Genomic DNA, 13,585 nt, shown 5'->3' with positions numbered 1-13,585 from the left:
GGTAAATGTGTCGTTTTCTTTCAGTGACTCCATTTCCTCATCCATTGCTTTACACCATTCTGTTGAATTAAGAGAGGTTACAGCTTCCCTGTATGTAAGAGGTACATTAGACAGTAATCTGTAACAGTAGTCTATGTTCTGTACTTGGTCCTCACTTGCCTCAGTGACATAGTCATCCAAATAAGCTGGCCTTCTCCTCACTCTAGGAGGGTAACGTGTAGTCTCAGCTTCATCTGGCTGTGCCTGGCTCTGCTCAGGCTTAACTGCTGGAACCTGCTCCTGAACCTGTTCTGATGGTAAGAGGGGAGGATTTTGTCTGGTCCTGTTAACCTGTCTCAGAACAACAAAATCATCACCAACAGGCATGTCTGTCTGTGTCTCTCGCTCTGCAACGGATGGGGTCACACATTTCACTAGTCTGTGCTTCTGCACTTTACCACTGTTGGGGTAGTAAACCAAATAGGCTGGGCTATTTTTGTCATAACCAACAAAAATTCCCTTGTCACACCTTGAGTCTAACTTGCGTTTGTCCTGTCTGTAGGCATAACAGACAGATCCAAACTTTTGCATTCTTGCTAGATTTGGTCGTCTTCCTGTCAGCATGAAATAAGGTGTCTGTTTTGTGCGTTTGTTAAAGCACTTGTTTCTCACCATAAATGCTGTTTGGACTGCATAGGTCCACAGTCGTTTTGGTAATTGGCTCTCTATTAGCATACACCTTGCCATGTCAAATAGAGTGCGCCAGTTGCGCTCTGCCGTACCATTCTGATGTGGTGAGTATGGAGCTGATGTCTCATGTTTGATACTATTTCTGCTGAGTAATGACTGGTAGTTTTGACCCATGAACTCCAAACCATTGTCAGACCTGATGCATTTCACCTTCCCATAAGGGGCTGTATCTGCAAGGAATTTCTCAGTGGCTTGCACTGTGTCACTCTTGTTCTTAATAAAATACACAAAAACTACACTAGAATAATCATCTGTGAATGACACTGCATATTTGTGACCATCTATGGAGACTGGATCTACTGGCCCTGCTAAATCTGTGTGAACCAGTTCCAAAGGTGCTTTGGCTCTAACATCTGGTTCCCTGTTCCTAGTTTGAACAAATTTCCCTTCAATGCACACATCACATTGCAAGACAGATTTATCAGTGTTGCCCTTGATTTTCATACCATCAACCACATTCAGTAACTTTTGAATGTCATCATAATTGCAGTGGCCCAAGATCTCATGCCATGTTTTAATGTCATAACACCCATTGCACTGGTCATCATCATCATCACAACTGTTGGTTTCTGTGTTCAAGTAGTAAAGTCTGTTGTACACATAGATGTTAAACTTTGTGCCATCTTTACACTTGAGTACGTTTTTACCTTTCTTAAAGATGACAGTGGCACCTCTGGTGGTTGCTGCTCGGACAGAAAAGATGTCCTGCGGATAGGTGGGGATGTACAACGCCTGTGACAAGGTAGTTTTGTGGCGTTTTCCTTTGTTGTCAATCAGCACCACCTCCGCATCTCCTCTGCGCTCAGCAACACCGCTGCATCTTGTTCCATCAGCCAACTCCATGCAGTGAGTGCTTGGCTGGAACCTGTCGTCGAACCTCTTGAACTTTGAGAAGTCTGTGATGATGTGAGAAGTCGCCCCCGTGTCGACCATCAGACCTGTCCGCTCGACACGATGCTGGGCTTCGGTAGCACAGTCGCTCACCCTGAACGTGTACTCGTTGCTGCTGCCGTCCTCCTCCGACACTCTCCGCACGTCATCTCGCCGCTGCTGTCTTCTCCTGCAGGCTGCGTAACGGTGTGTAGGACTTTGACAGTGGTTGCACCACTGCCTGCGCTGGCACACTTTGGCTAAGTGCCCCCTCACGCCGCATCTGTAGCACACCGCATCCACGCTCCCAGCTGCCCGCCGGTCACCTGCAGTCGCTGAGGACCGTTTCGCCGTAGGCTGCACCTGCGCCCTCATGACGTTGTCGTCCGATGCCGCTGCCCCTCGCATCTTCTCGGTGTCCTCAAAACTTCTGAGCTTAGTCTTAAACTCAGAAAATGGCACTGGCTTCTCACTTTGTGAAATGTTTATTGCGAATGGTTTGAATGATTCCGGCAGTCCCTTCAAAACCATCGCCACTAACAGACCATCACTCAGAGTCTCTCCAGCATTTCTCAAGGCTGTAATAGCCGTCTCAGCACGAATCACATAATCAGTGACACTTTCATTGTTGGCCTTCTGCAGCGAAGTTAGTTCGGTGTACAGGCAAATAATTCGCGGCTTACCTTTGCCTGCATAATAGTCTCTGAGGATTTTCAGTGCCTTGCGTCCATCATCAGCCGCTTCACGCATAACAAGAGACAAACTCTTGTCATCCAAAAACTGGATTAATTCGGCATAAGCCATGGCGTTTTTCTCCTCGTCGTCATCATCTCCCTCTTCCGCAGGTGGCTCGGGCTCATATAGGATGGTATCCTTCAACCCCTGTAGTAAGAGGTGGCCCAAAAACTTTGTCTCCCACAGTTCATAATTTTTCTCGTCCCCGTCGAAATACAGCCGAGACCAGCGGCTACTTGACACAACTCGCGTGGTCATGTTAGCCTAGCACGCCAACTCACACAGGTAGCCTCACACGCGCTTGCAAACGACCACCAAACTCTGGGCCCATAACCTGTTGACAGAGTTCACTGCACAGCGTTCTGCGTGTGTAGCAGTCGTCGTCATTTTAGATAAAATAAAGGGCGACGGAGGAATAAAAACTGGGAGAAAGAGGAGACGTTCACACTACCTCTCGTGTAACTCAAATCACCACCCTGGCGCAGCAGCACAGGTGTCATTTATTTGCTAATTACAGAGACGTTCGTAACCGGCATTTCCGGTTTCAAAATAAGAGTATACAATTGAGAGCATTTAATACACGAATGTTAACAGCCTTATTTTTTACAGTGAATTTGGGGTTTAATTTATATAGTTGACTTTTGTATTTTAAGAATTTTTCCACACTTTCTAAGATAGCCTGGAGTTCTTGTATAAACAGTTCCTTTGTGTCTGTGGAATGTCAGCCTTATTCAAGCTGTATAGAGCTACAACTATGTTGAAACCTGAGACTCCTCGGGGTCTGGGAGCTGATGGGAACAGGATGGCTACCCCTTTTATATAACACTAAGCTGACCCCACAACCACACTGCACAGCAAAAAAAAAAAAAAAAAAAACTGCAGCTCAGGTTGACTTACAGGCTTCCCCTAAGCCGTGGAAACCAGCCATCTATCTACCTATCTATGGAAATATATAAACTTTCATGGAAGAAAAACTATGGACATGGAATTGAATAGAATGGGCATTTCATAAAGAATTCTGCAGTTCATAATGAGGCAACAGGCATCTATCCTTAAAGAAGTGATTGAATAATTTTTTGATACTCCCATCATGATCATCTGTGCACCTGCTGAAGTTAATTTATGCAAACAACATTATTTACGGTGGTTATTTATTTATTTATTTATTTATTTTTACAAAATGATTGGTAATGGAAGATGCGGTACCTACACAATGTGGCTGCATAATAGCCACACTCACTGTTGGGTGGGGGGGGTGGGGGGGTCCTGGATAAAGCTGGAGTGGGAACAGTGTGCATGTGCAGCTGCTGCTCCTGAGCATGACTCCATTGTAGGTGAGAGTTCAGGCCTCTTTGACCTAAAGCTGAAAGGCCCCGTGTGCAACCAGCAAGGAACATGATAGGGAAGAAGAACACCTGTCCCATCACACTATCTATAGAGAACCATTATCAGACATGCACATAATTCTGAAGCCTTCACACATCTTATAGTCTGAATATGAATTATCACCTTCAGATAGACATTACAGAGTCAGCAAATGTAAAAACAACTGCCTTAAGCTTTCTTTCCTTCCAACCTATGTAACACTTTTCAATGGTTGGTTTGTTATGAATTATGGTTTTATTTAATATTCGGAGAAAAAAACTTACAACTTTGATGTTGGAAATTCTAAGTTTACGAAAAAAAACTCACAAATTTGTGAGAAAAAAAAACTTGGAAAAAGTTTTTTGTTTACTTTTTGGTCAAGGAAGCACTCTTCAAAGTCCAGATGCTTATGATGTATGTAACATCATCAGCATCATTGGGACAAAATTTGGCACAAACCCATTGTGATGGCAAACTAATCAATCAACAATGTATTCTGAGTCATTCCTGACAGACTTTGATCACATTTACCTGTGTAGATCAATTAATTAGACCTAAGCACAACCAAAAGCAAAAATGTCTTTGCAACTTTGGCTTTATTTGAGTTCTTTCCACTGATATTAGATGAGGTACTGGGATTTCATGCAAGCATTTGTGAGAAACCCTGTAAAGATCTACAATTATAGATCATTTTTACAGAATGGCCAATCTGGACATCCCCGACTGGGATCATTTGGAATGAAAATTGTCTGATTTAAAATAGCGTAAGCATATATTACCATGGCAATAAAGACTGATTAAAGGTAAGCCACTTTCATGATGCAGAAAAGTCAGCCTACAGTAAGCTTACAGTTTAGCAGGATAAGGCAAGAAACACACTGGATGTGGAATAGAAGTGTAGCACTAGGGTAGGGTGGTCTGTTTAATTTCAGCACCCATGTTAGCAAATTAGAGCAGACACACCAGATGCATGCCGCACTCAAGCCACACCACTCTGGAGAGGTTTCTTCAATTGCACTGGTGAAATACAGACTATTTGGTCATAGTGCCTTTCCAATTACATGCAGCAAAGGTGACAAAATAAAATATATATTACTCATCATCTTGGTTGTTGTTGTAAGCAGTGTGCGAAATAAGGGGGAGCAAAGGGAAGCACAGCTCCCCTGGTGGTGACATGAGCTCCCCTGGCTGGAAACATTGTGAAATTTTGGGGGAGCGGTGCCTGCTTGGTGCCGGACAGCACCACACGGTGTGCGTAGCCACCCGGTCAGGTCTGCCAGATCTGGTTGATTATTATTATCAGTTGATTATTGGCTGTGCAATGCCGCAATTCGCAGTTAATCACGCTGCACGCATTCAACAATTTTGCAGAAGCAGGAGGACGGCATGATTTACGTCGTATCCACGTTCACGCGCTGTGTGCGTGACCATGCATGTGCTTGTGCATGAGCACCCGTACAGTACTGAAGCACACCTCCTCCAACCGTGCCACAGTAATTTTAAGTTGATTTAATTAAACAGTCAAATGTTACTTTGGTGGTCCGTGGATTCATTTTTATCATGTGTATTGAAGTTTGCGTAGCCCATATAAATGCTCGGGAAATCTGTTGCTCAAATGAAATTAACCTGATCCATCGGGGCGTTTTATGTAAATATCCTACATTAAGATATTAATGGTATCACCCATGTGCAATGAATTTTCTCTTTATAATAATCCTATGTCTGTTCTGTTGTAGGATATTAATGCAACGACCAGCAGTGATACAGCGTTAGTAAGAGGTGTAGGCTATTAATTAAAAATTATAAACACAACAGGTCTGGTCAACATAAAAAGCATACCTCTCCATGTTTATCGGAGGGGGTAAGATGAAGAAGGAGCACTTATGCCTTGCATAAGTATTTAACCCCCTTGAACTTTTCCACATTTTGTCACATTACAACACAAATTTCAAGGTATTTTATTGGGGTTTTCTGTAATTGACCAACATAAAATAGTGCATCATTTTGAAGTAAAAATCTGAAAAGTGTTGAATGCATATGTATTAAAGCCATAAGAACCATGGCTTATGGCTTTCTTTCAACCATTGTTGAAAGAAAGCCATAAGAAGTCCTATTTGCAGTTTGCCACAAGCCATGTGGGCTTGTGGCAAAGCAGGGACAGGGAAGCTGCTCAGAGTTGATGGGAAGATGGATGGAGCCATATACAGGGCAATCCTTGAAGAAAACCTGTTACAGTCTGCAAAAGACTTGAGACTAGGGCGGAGGTTTACATTCCAGCAGGACAACGACCCTAGACATACAGCCAGAGCTACAATGGAATGGTTTAGATCAAAGTATATTAATGTGGTAGAATGGCCCAGTTGGAGCCCAGACCTAAATCCAATCAAGAATCTGTGGCAAGACTTTAAAATTGCTGCTCGCAGACAGTCTCCATGCAATCTGACTCAGCAAGCACTTTTGCAAAAAAGAATGGGCAAAAATTTCAGTCTCTAGATGTGCAAAGCTGGTAGAGGCATACCCCGAAGACTTGCAGCTGTAATTGCAACGAAAGGTGGTTCTACAAAGTATTGACTCAAGGGGTGAATATTTGACTGCTTTGTTGTCCTAATTATTGTCTGTGTCACAATAAAATGTATTTTGCACCTTCAAAGCACTGTGCATTTTGTGTTGATCAAATGGTAAAGACCATTTAAGTCAATTTGAATTCCAGTTGGGAACACTGGTAACAGTGTTAACAGTTGAAAAGTTCAAGGTGGGTGAATACTTGCGCAAGGCATTGTATGTGACTGTCAAATATAAATGTCAAATACTGTAAAACAAACAGGAGAATGAAGTGGTGGGGTTTCAAGGAATCACTCTTTAATTCAGTTGGCTCTGGCCATGATTCTGTCAGAGATGATTAACTAAAGTCAATGCTTGTCCCTCCTACCGACCGAGGCCATTGATCAGCATTAAACCAATCATAGTGAGTTAACTAATTGCATAATCAGGCACTGCTGCAACATGAACTTTTAGACTAGCTAACTGTTTGTCTTTTAATTTCTCAGTGCAATAATGTTTATTGAGAAAAGAAGAAAACACCAAATTTAGCTGTCGGCCACATCACAACTCTTCAAGGAGGCTGCCACGTTTGTTTACTTCTCACAGCACACTGTGAAGGTGTCATGTGAGAATTTATCGACCAATCAGGCATCTTTCACAGATTCTAATCAAATCTGCCCCCGGGAATGAGAACACTTCCACATCACAGCAATCAGCATGTAACTGAGAAAAAGTGGGCATGATGATTTACGAGGGCTGGATCCAGGCTAACATCCAGGCTTACTTGATGTGATGTTTCCTGTGTGTTTCTGGCCTACGTTTCTTCTTGCTGCATAGCACAGCCCTAAGAAATCTCAAGCCTGCGGGCTGTCTCTCTCCTGTCAAGGGTTGATATCCTTCTACATCTTGAATGTTCTGGCAGTACTGAATGCTGCAGACAGATGGGTGGAGGTTTAACTAATCTATTGGGAGCATCCTTCTGTAACTGCAGAACTGCCAAGGGGTTATTTTACAGTAGGTGCCACCAGTAGGTGTGGGATAAAGCATGAGTGGAAGAGTAGCAGAGTTTCCTAGATTGGTCACGTCAGTCCTGATGTTATAGTCAGCAGCAGCAAAACGGAGGTTAATCCAAGTGACTTGTGACGACACGCTGCATCTGTGGCTGGACAAAAACAAGGTTCATGCATTAGTAGAGCTCTTACAGTGGGTTCAGACCAAACGTGAAGCAAGGTTTTGCATTGTGGACTCACATGAATATGGCCATGAATTTTTCACACGAGTTGAAAAGTTTAAACACGTCAACATGTCATTTGTGTGTTTATGTCATTTGCAGAAATTCACATCTATTCTCATCTTTGCATTGACTTTGTATGCAATTGCGCTGCATGAAAAATTCGCTTCACATTTGGTCTGAAGCCACAGCTACAGGAATTAACAATGATGAAAAGTCACATTGTCTGCCTACCAATTGGTCTCAGCCGATTATCAGGGCCACTATTCAGAATTATGGGTATTGTAATTTAGATTTATATGATGGCCGATATGAAAACCACTCAGACTCTGCTACTCTGTCTGAAAGACAGCGGAACAAAAGTGAGTAGGCAGGGCAACATTTCTGATGATATGGTGCTGGTTTTGCTAACTTCCCTTAAGGACAGAAGGGTTACAATTTTTGTTTCTGTTTTACTGGATTCAAATGTTTGTAAAAGGTAGACACAAAAAATCTGATCCAGCATCACTGTTCTGACCTTAAAACAAATCATTATAATCATCAGAAATATAGTTTTGGTTTTTTTTTTCCAATTTTTCATGTGATTTTTTTTCTGCAAAATTTTTGTGGTTTTGTTGTTTGGGTGATTTTCAAATTTTGTAATTTTTTGGCAATATATTTACTAATATAATAATGTTAATTACACATTTGCAAATTCAAAGCAAGGTTTGTGTTTCTGTGTTTATGCATTTCTAAAACTGTAAATCTTGACACCGCAGTTTTCAAATTTACTACAAATGAATATGGGCCTTAAAAATTAGCTATTGGTGTCCTGGATTACTAATAATCTGTATTGGTATCAGTCCTGAAAAGTCAATATTGTCAGTCCCTGCTGCTTATTATAAAATAAATTGTCTGACAGTGCCTGTCACAGCTGGTAACATTGTAACTTCCCATTAAATAAAAGCAGATTTACCCTGCGTTCCAATACCCATACTACCATACTATTTAGTAGGGAAAAAAAGAATTAGTATGTCCCAATACATACTAAACTACATACTTTTTAAGGGCAGCTGCAGTACATACTAAAAGTAAAAAGTATAAGTATGCGATTTGGAACGCAGGGATGGTCAAAAACTGTTTGCTTCCCATCTCACACACCTGCCTGTCATCATCATCAGCTCTCCTATATGCACTTCCCTACTCAACTCTCCCCCCTTGTGTTCAATACAAGAACTACATACATACATACAGGGCAAGCACTTTGGATGGATAAAGCAAAACAAGAAAAACATGAAACTACATTATGGCTCCAACACAAGTTTGAACTGAATTGGGTCATTTTCCCAACAGGTTAAGCATAGCAGGTCAGAAGCCTATTAGAGTAGATTTCGGGGCAGTGTCCCAGACAGGGATTAAGCCAAGTCACAAACTATAATGGCCTTTTAAAGTGGAATAATTCTCATTACTTTCTGGGTCATGGATTGAAATAGTTCTAGATTTATCTTAATCTACATTTAAATGTAGGCCAAAGATTGGTATTAGTCCTTAAGTAATTGAAGGTTTAAATTAAACCTCCAAGGTAGCAGGTCCAACTTCAAATTACTGCTGTTTGTCAAAGGATAAACAGCATTAAACCCTGTTTCTATTCCAGTTCCACACACTTCTGGGCTTTTCTTTATCCAGTCCAGGTTCAAGAGCATCACCAGCTTTTGAAATTAAAGTAATAATCTACAACCCTTTTACATCAATAAATGTACATTTTGAGACTCTCTAGCTGATTGATACAAGACAGTTGTGTTTACACTTGTAACCAATTCTTGAAAACTTTAACTTTTGCTCTTCTAAATTTCTATGAGGGTAGGAGAGCTTTTTCCCCTGGAAAAATAAGTGATGTGTTTTCATTTAGTTTATTTATTTATTTATTTATATGATTGTAATGCAGGGTTAGCACCTATACTGAGTGCCACCTATACTGAGTGTCTTAGAAAGCCATGATTAACTATTATGGATTAAAGCCTAGTCATGTCTCTCGAAATGCTGACTCTGATGAAGAACCAGTGGTTGCATTTGTTGCTGTTTATAGGATTGCTGCATCATACATGTCCAACTGTTTTCAGATTTTATATAATGTATTTTTCTATGTATTTTTCATGCTGAAATCCTATAAATAATGGTGTTTATGGGGGATTTTTGAAGTCCTTACATGTAAGAATGCTGAGAAAGGCTTTGCCAAAACATACATGCCAATAAATATTGAGACCCCAAAAAATGACTTTTATGGGTCAATGACTTTTGAAGGTAAGGGTGAACACACAGCCTCTGCCACAACTGGGCTGTGCTCTAAACTAAAATGATTGTTGTACAGTGTGCCACATATTGTTATTATGTTAATGACTTAGCATATTAATGGGAAGTTATTTAATCACCAGCTGTAAAAATTTCTATTACTGACTGCAACAAAATGATGAAGACATTCTTTAGATGTTTACCGAGAAATTGTTCCTTTCCTTTCTTAAGTCTTGGGTTCTCTGTAAAAATATAAAACATGAAAGATCACATTTACTGTGAGCACATTGCACAAATGATTAATAATTCTAAAAAACAGCAACTGTGAATTGATTTACCAAATACAATGAGGCGGGTATGGGTATCACTGGAGCCCAGAGGATTCTGGGCCGTGCAGCGGAACATGGAGCCATTGAGCTCAGCAGGAGCTCGCTCCAAGATGAGTTCCCTTCCATTATGCTCCTCTCTGCCATCCAGCAGAGGTCCTCCCACCATGGTCCAGGTGAACAGTGGTTCAGGGAACACCTCGTTCTGTAGACAGAGACCAGCAGAAGCAGGCTTGTGACCAGAAGGTTGTTGGTGGTTACCCAGGCATGATGGGACTGTGCCCATCTGGGACAGTCAATCACATTAATCCTCATTTGCCTTTGTAGGAGAAACAATTACTTAACTTTTTGCTGCTAGATTTTGTAATGCTGACATTTATTCATTATTACTTTCCATTAATAGGGCAACTCACAAGTGGAGGCAAAATTAAATTGTAGAATCTTGGTATTTACGCTTAAGGTTATTTGGAACAACACACCATGTTGCTCTGTGAAAAGCTTGTATGCTGGTTTAGGTCATGAGTATAAACAGGCACTGAGCAAGAGTCCGAGAGAAAGACCGAGGGACTGATAAGGGAAGGGAAAGAGGGACCGAGAGATTTGGAGTAGGCCCTTATACTCATTGCACATACTGCCTAATACATTCATATACATTAGCAGATAAGCTCGCTCTCTCTCTCTCTCTCTCATTCACACACAAACACACAAGCACTGACATACTCAGCACTTAGTTTTCACATGGTACAGGTATCCACCTTGTCTGTTATCCTGCATATTCAGCCCTTTATCAAGGCAAAGCATGCAATAGAGCCACAGCCCACCCAAGGAAAGTGTGGTAGATGTGTCAAACACATGGACTTTCCAGTGAGAGACCTGAGTTCATGCCCAGGCAAAACTAGTTTGTTTGCTAGTGTTAACTAATGTTGCTGGCTAAAGTTTCCTAACTTTTACCCTAACGTGAACCCTAACCTTAGCCTAACCCTAACATTAACCTCACCTTAACCAGCTAATCGTTAACCACCTTAACGATTAGCTAACGCTAACGAGCTAACAATTAGCTAAAAAGCTAGCATTCACGCATGTGCAAATGTTGAGCTGGACCTGATAAGTGGTGGATCTAGTTGAGGTGCCTAGGCGATGCAAAATGTTACACTGATGCTGTTTCCTCGGTGAGCCAGCGAGTCTATTACACACTTTGGCATTAAATCAGGTTGAACTCTTCCAGTATGTTAAAGGATGTACAAATGCCCTTTGTCCACAACAACTGTAATTACTGTTGCTCCCAATATTTCACTGGCAAAATCAACCACAGCAATCAAGCAATGATGCACAGTCAAATCTAGCCAGTAGTTGCAAAGTAGTAACATGCTACCAGCAAAATCACCAACACCACGTCAAACATGATTCAGTGCCGAGGACAGCAAACCACAGGATCTGCTGGCAACACCTACACAAAACTTTAGTTCAAGCTGCAATTTGTACAGTTAAACATGAGCAAGCCTGTAGAAAACACAAAAGCCCTTTTACACACGCAGTCTTTTGCCTGAAATGTTCAGGAACACCTGCATGAGGTCACGTGTGAATGGAAGCAGGGATCCATATTCCAGGAAATCTGCATGGCCAAATTCCCACTTCAACACTTAGTAACATCTCAAAACACAATTAAGGCTGTGCTATGAATGAAAGGGCACATAAAGGCTTACATCTGTCTGATGGAGGATGCTTTCAAGCAGAGTGAGCAAGCCAATCACACTTGCTAATGACATATTTGAATCAAGGCCTTGCCTTGTGGGTGATTTGATAACTGCAATGCAAGTTCTTTTTCTCAAGAATGACTTGGAACTGGAAAGATTCAGAAATAAGGGAGCTCCTCTCATCCCATGCAGAGGATGAAATTCATTGTCAGTCTGGAACAGTTAAGCCCCTTTTCCACCAAAAAGAACCTGGTGCTAGTTCGGTGCTGGTACTAGAGCCGGTGCTTAACTGGTTCTAACAAAGAACCGGTTTGCTTTTCCATCGGCCAAGAGCCAAGCGGAGCCAAGTCAGAGTCATTACATCAGTGTAAAATGTGATCACGTGTGTGGGTTGGAATCACAATAACCAACCTGGACGACAAATGGACGACAAATGGACGACCCATTGTAGCGATGCAAATACTGCTTGTGTCTTTACAAGCCTACATTGCGATCCAGAGGCGAAAAACGCAATTATTGTTGGCTACCCATCGTATTCGTTTATTGGTCATTATACAACTACCGATGCTTGGTAGATGGGTGCCAATGATGTTTTGGGCAGTTTTAATCACTCATTGCAGAGTCTTCCTGTCCTGGGCCGTGCACATCCCATGCCAGTTTGTGATGTTTCCAGTCAGGATGCTTTCAATCGCTCCTTTGTAGAAGTTGACAAGAACTTGGCGTGGGAATTTTGCTTTCTTTAAGTTTCCTTAAGAAATACAGCCGTTTCTGAGCTTTTTTAACCAGGGCAGAGATATGTGAAGTCCATGTCAGGTTCTCTGTTATGTTGATTCCCAGGAACTTAAACTGCTCACTTGCTCCACCTCAGCTCCATTGATGTAGACAGGGTTGTGTGTCTTTGCCTCCTTTTTTCTAAAATCAACTATCAGCTCTTTGGTTTTGCTGACGTTGAGCAGTAGGTTGTTTTCTGTGCAACATTCTGCAAGATTGATTTCCTATGAAAACTCATCATTGTTGGAGATCCGGCTGATGATGGTGGTGTCATCCGGAAATTTCACAATAGAGTTCTCTCCATGTCGGGGGTTGCAGTCGTGGGTGTACAGCGTGAACAGGAGGGGGCTGAGCACACAGCCCTGGGGGGCTCCGGTGTTGAGCATTAGAGTGGAGGAGGAGAGACTGCCAATCCGAACTGACTGGGGTCTGTTTGTGAGGAAGTCCAGTATCCAGTTGCAGAGAGTGGTACTGATGCCCAAAATGTTCAGTTTTCCAATCAGCTTCATGGGGGAGATTATGTTGAAAGCTGAGCTGAAATCAACAAACAGCATTCTGGTGTAGGTGTTGCTTTTCTCAAGGTGAGTGAAGACTGAGTGGAGAGCAGTGGAGATGACATCCTCTGTAGATCTGTTGGTTCTGAATGCAAACTGCTAACCGACTGGCAGAGATGTTGTTCTTTATGTGCTGGAGAACCAGTTTCTCAAAGCACTTCATCAGGATGGGGGTGAGTGCCACAGGGCGGTAGTCATTTAGATCAGTCACTGCAGACTTTTTAGGCACAGGGATGATGGTGGCTGTCTTGAAGCAGGTGGGAACACTCTCCTGTGACAGTGATATGTTAAAAATGTCAGTAATGACATCTTCTAGCTGGTTGGCACATGTTTTTAGTAAACGGCCAGGGATGTTGTCAGGCCCAGCAGCTTTACTCATATTCACTTTCAGCAGGACTTTCCTCACATCCACTGTGGATACTGACAGTGGCCGGTCCTCTGGAGGCGGAGTAGACTTTACAGCTGACTCTCTGTTGAGGAGATCAAAGTGAGCATAAAATG

General features: G+C 42.1%; 1 protein-coding gene across 2 annotated transcripts in view; it reads right to left on the bottom strand.

The window, feature by feature from the left end:
* Positions 1-6,528: 6,528 nt before the first annotated feature.
* igsf21b (immunoglobin superfamily, member 21b) overlaps positions 6,529-13,585 on the bottom strand; it is a 52,211-nt gene continuing 45,154 nt past the window's right edge. For both annotated transcript variants that reach the window (XM_030056192.1, XM_030056191.1), the window contains 3 exons: positions 10,078-10,270; positions 9,943-9,981; positions 6,529-7,402 (listed from right to left, as the gene is read on the bottom strand). In XM_030056192.1, the coding sequence (XP_029912052.1) occupies positions 7,320-7,402; positions 9,943-9,981; positions 10,078-10,270 (315 nt within the window). In that variant the 3' untranslated portion in view covers positions 6,529-7,319. The remainder of the gene's footprint in view (positions 7,403-9,942; positions 9,982-10,077; positions 10,271-13,585) is intronic.

This window comes from Myripristis murdjan, chromosome 7 (assembly GCF_902150065.1).
Source record: "Myripristis murdjan chromosome 7, fMyrMur1.1, whole genome shotgun sequence".
Taxonomy (NCBI): domain Eukaryota; kingdom Metazoa; phylum Chordata; class Actinopteri; order Holocentriformes; family Holocentridae; genus Myripristis; species Myripristis murdjan.
The sequence above is the reverse complement of the archived record's forward strand: the minus strand, read 5'-3'. Positions and strand labels throughout refer to the sequence as shown.